Consider the following 17,989-nt stretch of genomic DNA (forward strand, 5'->3'; position numbering starts at 1 on the left):
CCTCTCGAGACTCCCAGCCACCAATTCAGAACTCTTCTTCATAGTCCACCCTGGCTTCAATCTTCAGTTTAAGAATGCCATTCGTATGCCTCAAGTGCTTAATATGTGTGACAGACTGTGTGTCCCAAAGATAGCCACAACATTCTCTCCATCCCACATGCTCTTCTTACTGTGCGACTTGGACGCTTCCCCCATGGAGAGGTGGGGTCTATGTCCCCTCCTCTTCAATCTGGGTGGGCTTGTGACAATGGTGGAAGTGACACTACATGACCTTCAAAGCTAGATCATAAAGGCAATTCAGCTTCTGCCTGGTTCTCCTGGGACACTCACTCTTGGAGCCCAGCCACCATGCTGTGAGGAAGCCCAGGCCATGTGGTGAGGCCACATGGAGGAGTCAGCTGACATTCCCAGCTGAGGTACCAGCCAACAGCTGCCATCATCTGCCAAATGTGTGGGTGAAGGAACCCTTTGAGGATTCCAGCCCAGTCATCAAGTTACTTCCAGCTTTTATGCCTTCCCAGCTGAGGCCCTAAACATCAAGGAACATATACAAGCTACCCGTGCTGTTGTCATTTCTGACTTCCCAATCCACAGAATCCCTGAACCTAACAAAATAATTACTGTTTTATACCGCTGGTTTTGGGGTGATTTGTTACCTGACAACAGACCAGACTATATATTTCAGGAACCTCAAGAAGTTTTAAGATGAATATGAAGAAAAAGGCCTATAAATCAATGCCCTACGTCATTCCAGTGCTGTGAAAGGGGCCTGCGGGGGCTCAGTCTATACTGCTATCTGGGCAGGTTGCTGTCCAGGAAGGTTTCATCTCAAAGAAATCTCAGAGAGGCTGGAAAGAGTGGCAGGTATTTTGGAAGAAGGGGAAGCATTCTGCAGGAATTCCAGATGGAAGGAACACCATGTGCAAAGCCACAGACTCATAAGGCCAGGCAGGCTTGGAGACCGGTAAGCTGTTCAGTGTATCTTGATCACAAAGGCAGGGGAGGCAGATTGTGTGGCCCACAGCCTGAATGCTACAGGGAGTAGATTTACATTTCAGGAGGGCCATTCAGGTATCCTGCAGAAGACAGACTGCAGGGTTCAAAGCTAGTGATCCAAAGACCAGTTAGACTATGCAACTGTCCAGATTAGTAACAATAAAGACCTGAATTAAGGTAATAGCAGACAGATGGGGATGAAACATGGTCATGGAGGTAAGTGATTAACTGTAGCAGTGAGACGTGGAACAGAATCAACCTCTCCTGAGAAAGTCCTCCTTGACTAGTCCTGCCCACCACAGATTGCCCCAGAATTTACAGTCACTGTGCACAGCCATGTTCTGTAAGGGATCTTTTCATAAAGACTGTGTGGTCAACTACACCATATGCTCCTAGGGGACCAGGTGTCTGCCACACCTTCAAAACATAGTGGAGTTCCAAAAGCTCTGTCACTTCCTCCACCCCAAGGACCTGGCTGGTGCAAGCCTCTTCACTCCCATACTTCGAGAAGATGACCTGTGGAAGCTCTAGGCAAAGTTGGTGATCTCTCTGTCTCTCTGTTATTATGGCACCTGTTACAATGCACATGTATACATGGTAGAGGTCTGCAAAGGCTGTAGGGAGCCTCCAGAGAGGCCCACCAAGGTGCTGGTGCTGCCCATCTTACCGCCAACTTCCAGGTGCAAACCCCTTTTCCCTGCCCTCGTTGGGGCCCTTACACCCAACCCCATCAGGTTTCTTCCCTGCTTCACAGTACCACTGAGAAGGGGTTATGCTCATCCCAGGCTAGGTCTTCAAATCCTGCTGACCCTAGGTGATGGGAGCACACCCAAGTTAGACATGTGTTCCTATCACCTAGGGGCAGCAGGGATTTGTTACTAGGAGACTGAGAGGCAGGAAAACGTTTCTCAGGCAGGGAAAATGTCCTTCTCAGATCCAAGAAGAGATCTATCTCTTCACTATGCTCCATGAAGAGTTCATGTGCATTGAGCATCACCAACCCCAGTCACATTTCCCACTTTCAGAGGACTGAGGACCCTGTGCTGAAGGTGACCCTGTATCCCACCTGGCTAGCTCACGAGGTCCTCTGCCTCCTCCTCTACACTGCACTCCCTTCTTAGGCTCCCAAATCCCCAGAGCTGGTCCTGTGTTCAACAGCAGCAGCCTGCCCTCCCCACTCAGGGGGCTCCAGAGCCCCCCCCACGCCCCGATGACAGGCAAGGCTGGAAAAGTGCAGAATGCCTCTCCCCAAACACTTCATTCAGCCAACAACATAGTGAAGGGTGCAGAAATGACACCAGGCTTCCCAAATCTTTCCTAACTCTCAACACATCCAAACCAGATCAGCAATTCTCTATTAAAGGAAAACAGAAGGGAGGAGGGAAGATGAAGAATGTTATATTTAAAGAGCAAATTTCTCATTAGCCATACCTTCCTAAGGCCTCTAAGAAAGTGGAAGTTACAAGAGGAACAGAATCTGAAGGGCTATTCTGCTGACCATCAGCAGTTACACACCATATTAGAAGAACCATGTCCAAGAAGGTGTTCTTAGCCAGAATGAACTAGCCTGTAGCCAGTGGCCCATCCTCTGCAGGGGAATCTCTTGAAGCGAATTCTCATGGGACTCCAAGATAGTGGTGGCTGCTCCCTACCCTGCTGGCCAGTAAACTCCACCCAGTACTTTCCCAACCACACATACCACCAACTCAGCTACTCTGATCCACAGCAGCTGTTCAAGGGGCTGCTCTTTCCAGCCTCATCCTTTATCTCAGCCCCAGAGTTCACAATCCACCTCCACACAAAGCCAATTCCTTCTTCCTTGCCACCAAATGGATGGCCCCACTCTAATAGCAAATGGATTGTATTTATGGTATGTTCTGTCTAGGGTTGATCAATTATTCATTTCTTAAGGGGATTCTCCCTTCCAAAGATTTACTAATAAAACCAATCAGTGAGTGCAGAAAGAGACTTTTAGGGGAACCCTTGCAGAGGATGTGCACATCTGTCCTTGCAGAAGTGAAGGAGTCTGTGCACATGGGCACACTGGCTAGCCAGTCCCATGTCTACACCCTCTATATCCAAACTGGCCCTCTCTGCAGACAGCAAATCCAGGAGGGTTACATCTAACTTCTTGAGAGCATTATATGTTGGCAGAGGGTATTCTTGTATGAGGTGGGGGAGGCAGTTGTTCTTGTGGTTACTACATGCTTATCAGAAAACATGTTTTTCCTACTACAAAATGGGCAGATACAGCAAATCTTCCAGTGGCTGGGGTGATACTTAGGAAAAAGCTAAAATGGGCCTAATTGCCTGAGGTCATCATATCTGGCAGAAGCACAGGACTTTGTTCATGTCCTCTGACCTAACAGTAATTAACGTGGGTTTCAGAAAGAAAGGAAAAGAAGAGAAGGAACCAGGAAAAGTGACTCTGATGGAACCCTCTCACGACGGGCAGAGTATCACACCACAAACATCGACTTATCTCATTTAATCATCACCACACACTCTTCCAAAGTGGAGATCAGAGATGAGGACACTAAACACAGAGAGGGGAAGTAGTGTTCTCGAGATCACAATGCACGAAGTATCCGTAATTTCACTGGAAATGAAAAAGTGAACAAGCCAATAGAAAACATAAAAAAGCTACATGTGCCAACGATTTTCCCTCAAGCATAAACAGTAGAGAATTACAAACCTGAGTGCCCAACAATAGGGAAGTGGTTTTAAATTTTATATTCCTTCTTCACGAAAAGAAAAATGGAGACTAAACATATAAAAAAAAAATCATCATCAGTAATCAGAAAAATGCCAAATAAGATCACAACAAGATTCCATTTTATACTTATCATGCAGGATTGAAGAGGAAGAACATTTAGTTTGACTCTTGGCCCCACCACTTACTAGCTGTGTGACCATAAGCAAGTTAGCTAATATCTCTGGGCCCCCATTTTATCACCTGTAAATTGCAGGTGAGTAACAGCACCTATCTCACAAGGTTATTTAGAAAATTAAACAATATATGAAGAGCATTTATAATAGTACCAGGTACATAGTAAGCACTGCAAGAGTTTTAGTTTAATACCAAGTGCCAATGGGGTTTAGCAAGAACTTTTTTTTTTTTTGAGACAGAGTCTCACTCTGCTGCCCAGGCTGGAGTGCAGTGGTGAGATTTTGGCTCACTGCAACCTCTGCCTCCAGGGCTCAAGTAATTCTCATGTCTCAGTCTCCCCAGTAGCTGAGACTACAGGCACACGCCACCACACCCGCTAATTTTTGTATTTTTTTTTTTTTTTTTTTTTTTTTTTAGTAGAGTTGGGGTTTCACTATGTTGGCCAGGCTGGTCTTGAACTCCTGGCCTCAAGGGATCCACCCACCTTAGCCTCCCAAAGTGCTGGGATTACAGGGGTGAGCCACTACACGTGGCCCAATAACCACTTTTTTTTTTTTTTTTTTGAGACAGTCTTGCTGTCACCCAGGCTAGAGTGCAGTGGTGGGATCTTGGCTCACTGCAACCTCTGCCTCCAGGGCTCAAGTGATTCTTGTGCTGCAGCCTCCCAAATAGCTGGGACTACAGGCATGTGCCACCACACCTGACTAATTCCTGTATTTTTTTTTTTTTTTGAGACTGAATTTTGCTCGTTACCCGGGCTGGAGTGCAATGGCGCGATCTCTGCTCACTGCAACCTTCACATCCCAGGCTCAAGCAATTCGCCTGCCTCAGCCTACCGAGTAGATGGGATTATAGGTGCCCAGCACCATGACCAGCTCATTTTTGTATTTTTAGTAGAGACAGGGTTTCACAGGCTGGTTTCAAACTCCTGTCCTCGAATGAGCTGCCTGCCTTGGCCTCCCCAAAGTGCTGGAATTACAGGCTTGAGCCATAGTGCTCGGCCCCAGTAACTACTGCTTATACCTCACTGGCAGGCAGGCAAAACAGAGCAACTACTTTGGAAAGGTTTGTGGTACTGTCTTTTAATGTCAAACATGCACATCTCCTATGGCCCTGCAATCTGACTCCTAGGAAAGCTTTGTACACATCCATCAGGAGACGTGTACATAAACGTTCATAGTAGCCTTACACATAAAAACCACATAATGGAAATATTCTAAGGGCTCATAAACTACAGAATAGACAATGGAATACTATAGAGCAGTGTGAATGAATGAGCCCCAGGAGTATAAATGAATCCCAGAAACCACAACTGAGTTTAAAAAAAAAAAAAAAAATGAAGGCTCGAGAACTACGTATGTCCTACTGAGTCTACAAAGCTCAAACAAGGAAGCAAAATTAAATGTATTGTATAGGAATGTAAACTTACATAGTGAAAACTTTAAAAAGCAAGGGAAAGATAAAAACAAAATTCAAGGTAATGGTTACCTCTGGAGGTGAGGAAGGGAGAAAGGGTTGGGGAGAAAACACCCAGGTAATTTCAATGGTGCTGGCAATGTTCCAGCTAACTTGGGGAGGTGGCCTGTGTTTATGATTACGCTTTATCTGTTTAACATATATAAAACACTAGAGTCAAGTATGATTCAAGTAACACATAAAATAAGAAAAATTTTAATACAGGCATACCTCATTTATTGTGCTTCATTCTATTGTGTTTCGCAGATATTGGGGGTGGTTTTTCTTTATGACAAACTGAAGGTTTGTGGCAACCTTACATTGGGTGAGTCTTACTGGTATCATTTTCAATAGCATGTGCTTATTTTGTTAGCATTTCTTAGTAAAAAAGTATTTTAAAATGAAAGTATGTACACTTTTTTAAAAGCCATTATGCTATCACACACTTGATAGACTACAATATAGTGTAAACACAACTTTTATATGCACTGGGAAACCAAAAAATTCACATGACCAGCTGTATTGCCATATTCACTTTATTGCAATGGTTTGGAGCTGAACCTGCAATATCTCCAACATATGTCTGTCTATAATATTTTATCAGTAGATGCACACAACTGCTTAAAATGACATGGAATAAGAATATAAAACAAAACAAATGTATTAAATGAAAAAGTGAAACTCAAGAATGTACTTATTAAATGAATAAGAGGTTTTTATGGGGGGGGAAGTACGTACTTTTTGAAATGAGGGAAAAAACAGAATTCAAAATATTGCCCAATTTAACAATTCAGTTCAATCACAATGCATACCTGTGTACACAAAACAGCAAGGGGAAATATACAGAAATGTTAACAGTGCTTATCCTCTGCATGATAGAGAGTGAGTAACTTTCTTGTTAATAGTTTCCAAAATTTATCATAGATATATTCATTTTTATTTAGGGGAAAAAAGATTTAAGAATAGAGCACCTATAATACACCCGACACTCTGGGTATTTATTGTGCTATTTCTGTTGCTAGAGTTGACTGCAGTTATAACATACAGAGGCAGATCACACATAATGCAGAAAGAAAATGGAGAAAATTTCTAAGAGATGAGGCACACTGGAAGGTGAAGATGACCCTGGTTGAGATGGGGTGCCAAGCCTGAAACTTCCCACACATTAAAAGTTCTATGTAACTTGCTGTTCTCTGACCAGAACTCCAAACTACAGCCCTGCAACTCTGACCCATGCAGAGCTATCCCTTGGGCAGCACACACTCCCCTGCAGCAGGCAGGGGTGAAGGGGGAGCACAGCTGCAGGCTGCTCTGCAGGCTCCCTGTGCCCCACCCCCAGCCTCTTGATCTGCGGCCCAGAGCAGGATCCAGCTCTCCTGACGGAAGCCCCTACCTCAAGCAGCCGGTGGCGGCCCGGCCAGAGGCCAGCGGGGAGGAAATCAAGCCTAACCACATCTGAGGCCTGGCAAAAAGCAGCAGCAGCTGCTCTGAAGCTGCCAGCACACAAGAACCAGGTCATGACGCGGAGGCAGCTCCTCAGCCAGACCCAGCAAGAGCCCCAACTCCCCTAACACACACACACACACACACACACACACACACACACACACACAACACACCCTCTTGCAGCTGCTGAAGCCATTGCCAAAGCCCCGCGGTGCACGTCCCATGGCCAGAAAAGCCCCTATCAGTTCCTAGAGAGGCAGGACATTTACAGCTCAGACCCACTTCTCATCATCCAGCTCCTATTGTAAAAGTCTAGAAGGCTAAGAAAACAGAAAGCATGCATTGCTAACACCACAGTCCCCCGCAGAGCCGTCCTTTGCTAAGGGCTCCACACACTTTCCTTAAAGAGGTCCCCAATCCCTCAAAATCCACTGACAGCTCACGTATGTCAAAGGCACCAGGCTTAGAGGAGGAGGAGGATAGCAGCCCACAGTTTTGAGTGCTGAATGCAAACTTTAAATAAGCACTTTATGTTTATATGTAACCTTTCTATTCTTTCAACAACTTTACATCCATTTTAGTAGATGAGATACAGAGAGGATAACTAACATACTCCAAAGCTCAAAACTCCAAATTAGTGAGTGGCAAAGTCGAATCCAACATCAAAGTCAATAGTGGATGCTCATAGCCTCCCAGGTACCAAGGTTCTAATCATTCTTTCAGAGAATGAGCTCCCAAATGTGTCTCCATAATTATTCATGGATTTCAGCTTTTCACAGGAACCCATGTGTTTGCCCCCACTCAATCCTTTCTCAAGGACTTAATGCATAATTTTTTCATTCAAAGAAATAAATCTTTAAGTGACCACCCAAAAATCTAGAGGAAAACTAACTTTTGGCAGAAAGGCATCCACCTATCAGTTGTAAGATCAACTTCACAGAGTAGGCTAGGAAATGCCATTAGGGAAGCCTGCTGCTGTCCAGAAGGAAGGAAATTAGAGAGCACAAATTAATTCTCTTTATCCTAAACTTCAACTCCTGGAAAAGTCACACAATTCATCTCAGTGTAAAGCTTCATTATCCACAATCACTACTGGTTTATTAGCCCAGATAACTGAAAGATGCCAGTAATCTGGGTTTGTACATGTTCATCTGTAAGACCTGTGTGCAATGCTGGAGAAATAGAATAGGAATCTCGGCATCTGCAAGTCATTATCTATTTCTGAGGGTCATGAGGAAGGCCATGGGGGTCCCTCGTCTCTGGCCTGTCTGTGGTAGCAGATCACCTACCCACTTGCCCACCCCGGGTTTCTGAAACCCTGCCAGTCCCTGGACCTCCTCCATTCTCCTTTTCCTCCTTCGTCCCCTCAACAGAGCTGTTCTCCACTCTCCTGCCCTCACTGCTCTCCATCGCCCCATGCTCCCCTCGGAAGCCTCCCCCTCCCATCAAGGCCCCACCACTCAGCCTGCACCAACAGCCCCAAAGTTTCCTTTTTCCTTGACTGCTCTCCAGCTACCAGACACACTTCCACTAGGTGCAACTTAAGCTCAATACATTTAAAACCTAACTGAGCTCCTGCCTCCTCTTCCTCAGCAACTCCTCTGCTGGACATCCCTTTTATTTAAAAAAAAAAAAAAAAAAAATCATGTTAAAGGCCATTCCCCTGAGCATCCTGGCTCAAGCCCTCCATCCCCTCTGATGTCCTCTTGATGTTTTCATATGCAAGCAAACCCCAGTCCTGCCAACTGTTCCTTTAGAGCCTTTCAGATCTGCCTTCTTTTTGTTTTCTCCTCATTTATCTCTCACAAGGACAAACACAGTAGGTGGCTCGCTGACCAGCCACCGCCTCTGCTTCCACCCCAGCACGCTACTGTTGGGACTCACGTTCAACCCACTGAGTCTTGAACCCCCATCATCCAGCTCCCAGGCCAGGGTGCCCTCTAATTCACAACTTCAATTTTCTGTCTTGGTTCAAACAGTAAAAATAAATAAATCTGTAGATAAGCAAATAAACAAACATGTGAACAAATGTTATCAAGAACAATAAAGACTACTTCCATCAATCAGTGCTGTTCCTAGAAACGTAAGCTGGTAAATCTGCATTAAAAAATCTTTCCCACACATTAGTGAAAGCAGAAAACTCAGTATGAGGGGCATGGTTTGGTAAACTATGATGCACCTCAACAGAGTATTATATACTCATCTAAACCTGTAATTATAAACACTAAGGAAAAAAGCTAGATGAAATAGGAAAAATAGCAGAGTATCATACTGTATGAAAGTTAGACTGCAACTATGTAAAACCAAGCACACAAATGAGAAAAGTAGGTAGTTTTTTTTAAAAAGTGAAAATAGGTATTTGTAGCCCACAGAATTATGAGATGTCACCTACTGATGCTATCAGCACATTATAACAATCATTCCTTTCTATGTGCATACATAATTATGTATTTATTCCTGTATCTCTCAAATATATATTCAGCATCTCTTCTTTGTGGATACAGTAGTGAACAACAGAGTCCTTTCTCATGGATAGAAACTTTTTAGATGCTTGAATTTGTCTTAGATCCTATTCAAAGGTAAGTTCCTTTAGGAACTGGATACTGTACCACTATTGCTAACAGGCACAGGGCAACATAAACCTATGTAACATACATACTCTGTGGTTTTGAGTATGTGATGAAAGCAATGAAAACTGCTATTAACTGTGACTTTATTTCCAAGTGAAGCTGCCTCTTATGTAATTACTGATAGGATATCAAAGATATACTATAACTCATTATAGAGCAAGAAAAAACCCCAGTGGATCCAAGAGAATAGAGGTCATAGACATAAAATAAGGAACAGAAAGGACAGCTTCAGTAGAAGTTGCTGAGAGAGATGAACAGGAGGTTCTTTTTACTGTTAAGTGGAAAATAAAAAAGATGTAAAAAACTCCCACTGCCCAAAGATGACTATAGTTTGTATTTGGTATCTTTTTAAACTATGCAATGTGCACTTAATTTACAAAATTGGGATGACTGAGTATATCAGTTCTTTTCTTATATGCTAATTTCTTTCCTGACTATATTATAAACATTTTCCTACAGTTAACTATTCTTCAGTAATTTCATTTTTAATAGTTGTACTGTTTTCTCTGGCATGTATATAGCATACATAGGGCCCCAGAGGCTGAATCTCTAGGTTTGCTCCTGTTTTGCTATATTCCCAAGGCACATGTTGACCATTGGGGTAGTGTCTTTTCTCCTCCTCCCATGTCTAGTTGGGCTTATTATTCTCTTGAGGACAGAGACAGCAACTTGGCACTAAAGGCTGAATAGATGAATTCTACTCACCCTGAAGGCTGTAGGAAATAAGTTTGATAACAGGTAGGGGTAGTATTTTACTCACATTAGCACAGGTGTTTCATCTTATTTGGGTGGCTAAAAATTTAAAAGGTACGTGTCTAGCAAGCCTTTGGGGCCAACTGCCCTTTTCAAAATGGAAGGAAAAGCAATAACACTAGTATATTTGCTGTTCCAGTGCCCCAAGGTAACAATGATGAAACCCCCAAGACCCATGGTTCTAGAAACACTGGTTGAAGACATGCTCAGCAAGAGATAAGCAGATTGAGCATGGCCAGCTGGGTCTTGGCTAGGACTCCTGTAAGTGTGATCTATGGACCAGCACTGTTCTGCAATCTCTATCAGCCCGTGACAAGGTAAGTACAAAAGCTAAGAGTAAGTGCTGACTTTAGAAACTTGTATCACAATTTAACATTGCCATGGCATCTAAGCACATGATCGTTTTTCTAGTAATTCATTCTTATATTTTATGAAATTATCAGTCCATGATGAATTAGAAAATCTTAAAACTTAGTCTTTCACCAGAAATTCTGAAGAGAACTGACGTACATCATATAAATGTTGATACCAACCAATACACGCGAGTAATCAATAAAAATATAATGATCAATCTAGCTATCTCATCTAGTATAAATATCTACAAAACATTTAGAGGAAAACTAAGATAGTCAATGGAAAAAGAACAGTGTTTTAATTGGAACAACTGGATATCCAATTGCAACAGAATTAACGTGAACCTCACCTCACACCATATACAAAAACTATACAACTCTTAAAAGAAAACAGACATAAATCTTAATTATCTTGGATTAGGTAGTACTTTCTTAGATATGAGACAAAAGAACAAAAGATAAACTGGACTTTATCAAAATTAAAAACTTGAGTTCTAAAGGATACCATCAAGAAAGTGAAAAAGGGCTGGGCGCAGTGGTTCACACCTGTAATCCCAGCACTTTGGGAGGCCGAGGTGGGTGGATCACGAGGTCAAGAGATCGAGACCATCCTGGTCAACATGGTGAAACCCCGTCAGTACTAAAAATACAAAAAAAAAATTAGCTGGGCATGGTGGCACATGCCTGTAATCCCAGCTACTCAGGAGGCTGAGGCAGGAGAATTGCCTGAACCTAGGAGGTGGAGGTTGCGATGAGCCGAGATTGCGCCATTGCACTCCAGCCTGGGTAACAAGAGCGAAACTCCATCTCAAAAAAAGAAGAAAAGAAAGTGAAAGAAACGGCTAGGCATGGTAGCTCACATCTGTAATTCCAGCACTTTGGGAGGCTGAAGGAGGACTGCTTGATCCCAGGAGTCCAAGACCAGCCAAGGCAACAAAGCAAGACCCCAGTTCTACAATTTTTTTTTAAATTAGCCAGGCATGGTGGAAGCATGCATCTGTAGTTCTAGCTACTTGGGAAGCTGAGGTAGGAGGATCCCTTGAGCCCAGGGGTTCCAGTTCGAGTGAGCCATGATGGTTCCACTGCACTCTAGCCCAGGTGACAGAGACCCTGTCTCTTTAAAAAAAAAAAAAAGTGGAAAAAAAAACCCCACACAATGGGGAAAAAATTTACAAATCATATACATAATCACATACAAGGGACTCACATAAAAGAGATAACAAACTCTTACAACCCCTTAACCAAAAAGCCCCAATCTTAAAATGGGCACATTCACACAAGAACATGTATTATGAATGTTCATAGCAGCATTATTCATAACAGCCCAAAGCGAAAATAACCTACATGTAAAGAACGGATAAACATGATCTGTCCATGCAATGAAATAATATGCAGTCATGAAAATGAATAAAGTATTAACACAGGCTACAACATGGATGAACCTTGAAAATGTTATGCTAAGTCAGTCAGACACTAAAGGTACATACTATATCATTCCATTTATATGATTAGGATGATTAAATGCATGGATTGGGTAAATCCACAGAGACAGAAAGATAAATGGTTGCCAGGGACTAAAGGGGTGAGGGGAACAAAGGGGATGAATGCTATTTGCTGCAGGGTTTCTTCTGAGGATGACAAAAATTTTGTGAACCAACAGACTGGTGTTAATTGCACAATCCTGATTACACTAAAAACCACTGAACTGTACACTTCCAGTGGGAGAACTGTGTATTATATGATTTATATCTCAATAAAGCTGTAATTTCAAAAAAATAGTCACTTCTTATCACCCACCTTCTACCTCAGAAGTCTAAAAGGCTAAGGAAATGACAAAGCACCCATTGATCCTTCATCTCCATCTCCATAAGCAGCTTTGAGGCAAAAGCAGAAGCTGAACACAAGCTCAAGGCAGTGCGTGAGCTGCTGACCTCACCCTTAAACAATGATGGGGTGACAGGGACAAAGGAAAGGAAAAGGCAGGAGTGTTGTGAAAATGTTCTCTGCAACTCTCTCATCAGTGTTTCTCCTTTTATTTCTCTGCTGGGTTACAAGTGAAAGTGAAAACAGGAGTGTCTTATCTCGGGGAAAGTAGTGGTGGTCCTTTTTCCATCAAAGGAAGATGAAGAGAGCACCTCCCATGTCACTGCCTGGGACAGCAGGAGTAGTGGCTGGGGGGCGGCCCTGAGCTCTGGGTTGGGGAAGAGAGATGAGCTCTGGAAATGCATGGGCAGGGGGCCCAGAAAGAACTACTGACACAAAACCAGCTGATCCCCAGGGTAGAGTCACAGGTAACAGAAGACAGGAAATGGAGCTTGGTTCAAAGGCCTTTAGAATAATTAAAAAAAAAAAAAAAAAAAAAAAGCTGGAGGGGATGAGTTTTCGAGAGATTCAATAAAATAAAGGGAGACAAAGAATATATAATATGCAACAAGCATGCCCTTAAAAATCTAAATGCAAATCATCTGCAAAAAAGCAAATCATGTTTTTACTATCTATTATACAAGGGAGTTCTGCTACTACAAGATAACTGAACAGTCAATTATCTGTTAAGCACCGCCCTTGTAATGCAAATAGCTCTGGAACCTCGTAAGGTATTCCACAGGCAAGGAGACCCTGAACAGGCGACCTGCGCCCTCCGGCTCACCCTCAGGACATATCTCAGTTAGGACACGTCTCAGGCTCCCACCTCTGACTGGGGATTAAAAATTCCTAGCCACTGACCTCAAAGTTGTGTCGTGGGGGAAAGGGAGGTGGCAGGGCTGCTAAAACCCATACCCCCAAACCAAGGGTGTTACTGTTCAGAAAGCAGCGGCTGGGCCCTACCCAAGGCAGTGATTTCAGTTCCTCAGCCCTAATCTCAGGGAGAGGCAGTGGCAGACCAGTGTCAAAAGTCCCGCTATCCCCCCGCCCACCCCCGAGCAATGCCCTCCATCCCAAGCTAACACCAAACCAGCCAGGGAATTCGTGGGGTGGGGTGGGACGTTGTGTGGCCTGGCATTGCAAAGACGAGGAGGGGAGGAGAGAAGGGGAGAGCAGGAGAAGGCAGCTCCCTGGGGCGATGGGCCCTGCCCCACCACTCTGCCTTAGGCTTCTCTGATGACACACACACCTAGGAGCTGAGCATTCACTGGGAGCTAGCTATGAGGACAGGGAGTCAGCCTCATGTGCTTAAAAACTATTTTTTTTTGAGATGAGGTCTTGCTCCATCACCTAAGCTGCTCTCAAACTCCTGGCCTCAAGTGATCCTCCTAACTTGGCCTCCCAAAGCACTAGGATTTACAAGCATAAGCTGCAGTACCTGGCCAAAAACAATTCTTTAAAAATATCAGGAAAAACTGAGAATCTGCTCCAGATTAAAGGAGACTTCAAACAAACTGGCCACTGGACATGTGATCTGGGGTGTTTCTCTCACAAAAGAGGTTGTGACGATGGTTAAAATTTGAGCAGGTCTAGGTTAGCAGGCATAATAATGCTGTGTCCACATTAACTTCCTGATTTTGGTCACTCCTTTGTGGTTATTGACATGATTTTAGAAAGTCTACATTCAGGTATTTAGTAGTAAAGGACGTTTGCTACTTACTTTCAAATGGTTCAAATACAAATTACAGAGAAAGAAAACGATAAAGCAAATGTAAAATATTAACATTTGGGTATCCGGATGAAGAGAATTCTTTGTACTATTCCTGCAACTTTTCTGAAGGTCTGAAATTATGGCAAAATAATATATATATATATATATATTTTTTTTTTTTAATATATGTATTTTTATTGTCCTTTAGGTTCTGGGGTACATGTGCAGATCATGCAGGATTATGGCACAGGTACACACATGGCAATGTGGTTTGCTGCCTCCACCCCCCTGTCCCCTATATCTGGGGTGACATATATATGGGGATAACATTTCTCCCCATGTTATCCCTCCCCAACCTCCCCACCCCCCAAAAATATTTTTTTTTTAAAGTGATGTTACTGGATGGTATCTACGGCTCTTCCAGTTTCTGTGAAAAGGTAACATTCCCCAAATCTTACAACGAGGAACAAGAAACAGGGTGAAGCATGCAGTCACTGACAAATGGCTGGTCAGAGGCAGGAGAGGCTCCAGAACTCAATTCTCTGACTTATCCCATCCCCCTCCACCAGCCCCCAGCTCATCTAACACTCAGGGACACTGAGCCTCAGACACTACCCTGGGTACCGGACAACTACTGTAGAGCAGAGGACAAGGAAGAAGTGGGCCCCCTGGATGGTCTCAGGGCTGGGCAGCAGCCTAAGAGGCAAGGCTGATAGGAGAGAGAGCCTGGGAACAGGGTCCACCCACTCTCCTCTCAAGACCCCTTCCCTTCACCCACAGAGGGCACAGACAGCCCCTGTCAGGTGCTCCCCAGAGGGCCAAGTCAAAGCTTCAGCAACACACATACACAAGTTCCAACCATCAACAAACAGGACCATGCAGAGCTCCGACTCACAGCCTGGTCTGCAAAGGAACAGAGCCCTAGGAAGGCAGCCTTCAAGCCCTCACTAACCCAAAGGAACACAACACCTGGAAATCCTAAGCAAGCCTCCTAAATAACTCCAGGATGAAGGAAAAAAAGTCACAACTACAGATCTGAAGATTAAGTAGTGTCTATTAGAAAAATTCATGTTTCCATAAATAATTTTACTAAATGAGAAAAAAATAATTAAGGCTTCAATCCAAGAAGCTAGAAAATAAATACAAAGAAAGGAAAAACTGAATCAGCAGGGATAAAGACAGATATAGTGGATTAGAAAACAAAATGTAGTGGTATTTATAAATGAATCCAAGAGATGACTCTCCCGAAAACCAATAAAACAAACAAACCTCCAACAACACTGGTTATTTTTAAAAGAAAAAAACAAATATTAGAAATGTAAAAGGAATAGGCAGGGTGCAGTGGCTCACGCCTGTAAGCCCAGCACTTTGGGAGGCCTAGGTGGGTGGATCACCTGAGGCAAGGAGAATGAGACCCAGTCTGGCAACATGGTAAAATCTGGTCTCTACTAAAAATACAAAAAATAGCCGGGTGTGGTTTTGGGGGTCTGTAATCCCAACTACTCAGGAGGCTGAGACAGGAGAATCGCCTGAACCCAGAAGGTGGAGGTTACAGTAAGCCGAGATTGCGCCACTGCACTCCAGCCTGGGCAACAAAGAGCGAAACTTCATCTCAAAAAAAAAAAAAAAAAAAAAAGAGAACTATAAAAGGAATATAACAACTATCTGTGAAGTGCTTTACTAAAAACTTCGAAAATATGAATTAAAGTCCCTGTAGGGTATGAATTGGGCTGGGGGAAAAAAAGAAAGAAAGAAAATATGAATTAAACAACGATTTTCTAGGAAAACATTTTTCAAGAAGCAGTAGAAATACTGACAATATCTAGCTGGGCATGGTGGCGTGTGCCTGTAATCCCAGCTCTTCGGGAGGCTGAGGCAGGAGAATTGCCTGAACCCAGGAGGCGGAGGTTGCGGTGAGCCGAGATCGCGCCACTGCACTCCAAGCTGGGTAACAAGAGCGAAACTCCATCTCAAAAAAAGAAAGAAAGAAAGAAAGAAAGAAAGAAAGAAATACTGACAATATCAATCACCAGGGCCACTGGGAGCCACTGTCTTGAAGTCACCCAACCAGATGTCGCCAAACTAGGCACAGTCTCACGGTCTAAAGTCTCTAGATTAAAGCGCAGAAATCTGAGTTCCAAATTGCTCCTCAAAATCATAACTAAACTGGGCACTGTGGTTTACACCTATAGTCCCAGCACTTCGGGAGGCCAAGGCAGGAGAATCACTTGAGCCCAGAAGTTCAAGACCAGCTCAAGCAACACAGTGAGACCTCATCATTACAAAAAATAGAAAAATTAGCTAAGTGTGGTGGTGCACGCCTGTAGTCCCAGCTACTCAGGAGGCTGAGGCAGGAGGAGTGATAGGGCCCAGGAGGTAGAGGCTACAGTGAGCCACGATCACACCACTGCAATCCAGTCTAGGTGACACAGGAAGACCCTGTCTCAAAAAAAATAAAAAATAAAAATAAACCACAACTACATATCTGAAGACTGATTAGTATCAATGTTCATGAGGTACCTCTGATGATCACCCAGGTTTGGAAACTCCTGGCCCCTTGCTACTCAAAAATGTGGGCCAAGGAACAGCAGCATCAACATGACCGGAGAACATGCTTAGAAATACAGAATAAGGCCAGGCACAATGGCTTATGCCTGTAATCCCAGCACTCTGGGAGGCCAAGGCAGGCAGATCACTTGAGGTCAGGAGTTTGAGACCAGCCTGGTCAATTTGGTGAAACCCCACCTCCACAAAAAATACAAAAATTTAGCCAGGCATGGTGGTGGGTGCCTGTAGCCCCAGCTACTTGGGAGGCTGAGGCATGAGAATCGCTGAACCCAGGAGGTAGAGGTTGTGATAAGCTGAGATCACACCACATCACTGCACTCCAGCCTAGGGCAACAGATCGAGAGACTCTATCTTAAAAAAACAAAACAAAACAAAACAATAAAGCAGAATCTCAGGCCTCACCCCAGACCCACTGAATTTAAAAAGGCATTGTTGTAAGAATCCCAGGTTATCTGGATGAAGAAGATAAGTGGAGAAGCACTGGTTTGGCCTATACCTGCCTAATTGTCCTTTAGTTCCTCTTAATTTGCAAAAGCAATACCTGTTCTGTGTTCTGTCTGGCGCAGTCCAAAGAAAAAATAATAATAAACTGACTACTGGAGCTAAATGTGATCTCACAAGCATGTGGGAAAAAAAAGTTTGGCAAAATTAAAAAAAAAGAACATTAAAAGAAATTTGCAATACATGATAAAGAGTTAATACCTCTAATATATGAAGCTCTCTTACCATTCATAAAAAAAGTATACACAAAAAGTAGGTAAAGAAAATCAAAATATATTCACAAAGAAAAAAAGCACATCACAACTAAACACAGCAAGGAAAGATTTGCAAATCAAACATTTTGCACCCATTTTTATACCAATTAGAAAAGAAATAGTTTTTATAATAAACATGTATTATTTTGATAATCACGGAGGAAAAAAACCAAAGATATATAAAATTTTTAAAAAGGCATCCTAGAAAGACTGAAATAGTAACGAGAGTTCTACGTAGAAAAATTATGTACTTTTATATTTTTCTCTATCTGCTTATCTGAACTTTCTGATTTTTCTACAGTGAGTTTCCATTCTTTGTAACAGACAATGGCAAAAAAGTTTTAACTATTTCCTAGAGTTTGATCATATCTGAAAGGTCTTCCTGTGTTTTCACAAGCATTTGCATAGCATCTGGCCTTTTCACAAACCATCATGGCATTTAAAGGCATGTCTTTACAGTCCTGATCAAGTACTGGAAGCCCCAAACAGGCAGCCTCTTTTGTTACAGTAGTTCATAGGCCAGCAGTTCTCAAACTCCAGTGGGCGTGGGAATCACCTGTAGGAAGCTG

At 43.2% G+C, this 17,989-nt stretch overlaps 1 protein-coding gene across 6 annotated transcripts in view; it reads right to left on the bottom strand.

Moving 5' to 3' along the window:
• Window positions 1-17,989, bottom strand: part of TET3 (tet methylcytosine dioxygenase 3) — a 119,395-nt gene that overhangs the window by 66,883 nt on the left and 34,523 nt on the right. Inside the window, exon 1 of one of the 6 annotated variants that reach the window (XM_035272221.3) lies at window positions 1-17,989. This exon is cut by the window's right edge and continues 18,270 nt beyond it. The exons of the other annotated variants lie outside the window; for them this stretch is intronic. Coding sequence (XP_035128112.1) covers window positions 1-42 — 42 coding nt within the window. The 5' untranslated portion in view covers window positions 43-17,989. 6 annotated transcript variants of the gene reach the window in all.

This window comes from Callithrix jacchus, chromosome 14, assembly GCF_049354715.1.
Source record: "Callithrix jacchus isolate 240 chromosome 14, calJac240_pri, whole genome shotgun sequence".
Taxonomy (NCBI): domain Eukaryota; kingdom Metazoa; phylum Chordata; class Mammalia; order Primates; family Cebidae; genus Callithrix; species Callithrix jacchus.